Source organism: Olea europaea, chromosome 12 (genome assembly GCF_002742605.1).
Source record: "Olea europaea var. sylvestris chromosome 12, O_europaea_v1, whole genome shotgun sequence".
In the NCBI taxonomy this organism is placed as follows: Eukaryota; Viridiplantae; Streptophyta; class Magnoliopsida; order Lamiales; family Oleaceae; genus Olea; species Olea europaea.
This window is the reverse complement of record NC_036248.1, coordinates 11,307,327-11,308,860: the sequence shown is the minus strand read 5'-3', so window position 1 is coordinate 11,308,860 and position 1,534 is coordinate 11,307,327. Positions and strand designations below refer to the sequence as shown.

General features: G+C 36.2%; 1 protein-coding gene across 1 annotated transcript; it reads left to right on the top strand.

The window, feature by feature from the left end:
- Nucleotides 1–437: 437 nt before the first annotated feature.
- Nucleotides 438–764, top strand: LOC111406588. The gene has a single exon (XM_023035980.1). It carries the CDS (start codon nucleotides 438–440, stop codon nucleotides 762–764), a length of 327 nt encoding a protein of 108 aa, XP_022891748.1.
- The last annotated feature ends 770 nt before the right edge of the window (nucleotides 765–1,534 follow it).

The following is a 1,534-nucleotide window of genomic DNA, read 5'->3' as shown; positions in this document are numbered from 1 at the left end:
ATTTTAGATTAACTGAAATTGGATCTACTAATAGAATTCCTTTAAAAATGTAATAATGGGATGATCATCTTATAGACAATATCTTATATATTTCGTATATTTTAAAATTATTGATGAAGGTTATTACACTTATATATGAATATTTTTGGGGGGGCTTCCTATAGAAGATTTCAACAAAATTATTCATAGGCCAAATAATAGTCAATCCTCATTTTCTTGTGGCATAAGATGCCTAGCTCAATAAAATGAGTGGGAGGATCCCAACTTTACCAATAACTACATTGACCTCCTATAGAGGACGTGTTAAAAGTTGTAAGGGTTTGAGGTTTTTGATTACAATTATAGTTTTGGGTCTATATTTGCACATTCATATACATGCATCATACAAAGATTATTGCTCATTTTATTAATACGCGAATCGTTAATTTTACAGAAAAATGTCGCTTAATCCTTTATCAGTAATACTTAACAAAAATCAACTTGTTGGAGAAAACTACGCTGACTGGAAAAGGAATCTTAATATTGTTCTTACCGCTGAAAAACACAAATTTGTACTGGATGAAGTTTGTCTTGAAGCTCCTAAAGATGACTCCACGGAATCTCAAAAGGCTGCATATGAAAAGTGGCATCATTCTGATAAGATGGCCCACTGTTACATTTTGGCATCCGTGTTAAATGTATTACAACAGAAACATCAGAATATGGAAACTGCTTTTGACATAATTGAAAGCCTTCAAGAGATGTTTGGACATCAAAGCCGATAAGTTAGGCAAGCCTCCATTAGGACAATCATGAACACACGCATGAAACCGGGCGCATCTGTAAGGGACCACGATTGGTCACTTCAATGCTGCGAAGGTTTTAGGAGCTAACATTGATTCCGAGACGCAGATTGACATGGTCCTTGAGACTCTTCTTGAGATGTTCTCCTAATTTATAGTTGATTATAATCTATACAAGATAGATATGTCTCTAACAGAATTAATGAAAGAGTTCCAAAATGCTGAATTTGTTCTAAAGGCTAGAAGTGGAAGTGCTTTGACTGTTACAGTCGGACCCTCTCATCCTAAGCTTTCTGGTGGCAAAGGAGGAAAGAAGAGGAAGAGGCCAAACAAAAAGTTAGATAGCAAGTCAAAGGGGAAGAAAACTACTGTCGATGGGAAACCAAAGGGAAAGTGTTTTATTTGTGGACAAAAGGGTTACTGGAAGAGGAACTACTTGGATTACCTAGCTAAGGGGAAGCAAGGTAAAGGCAATAATGCCCTATTCATTAAGTCATGCTTAGTGATTGATTCTACTAATACTTGGATTGTAGCTTCTGGAGCCACTAATCATATTTGCAATTCTTTGCAGGGGTTCTAGGAAACCAAGTATCTCAGTAAAGAGGAGTACACTCTTAGGGTTGGCACTAAAGCAGTGGTATCTGCCAAAGCTGTTGGCACTTTTACTTTATGTTTTGAGAATCATAGGCATTTGATATTAGATGACTGTTATTATGTTCCCGAACTTAAACGGAACTTGATTTCTGTTGCAC

What these genes read in the sequence shown, in the direction of transcription:
- LOC111406588 (XM_023035980.1), top strand. Translation starts at nt 438, where the DNA reads ATGTCGCTTAATCCTTTATCAGTAATACTTAACAAAAATCAACTTGTT.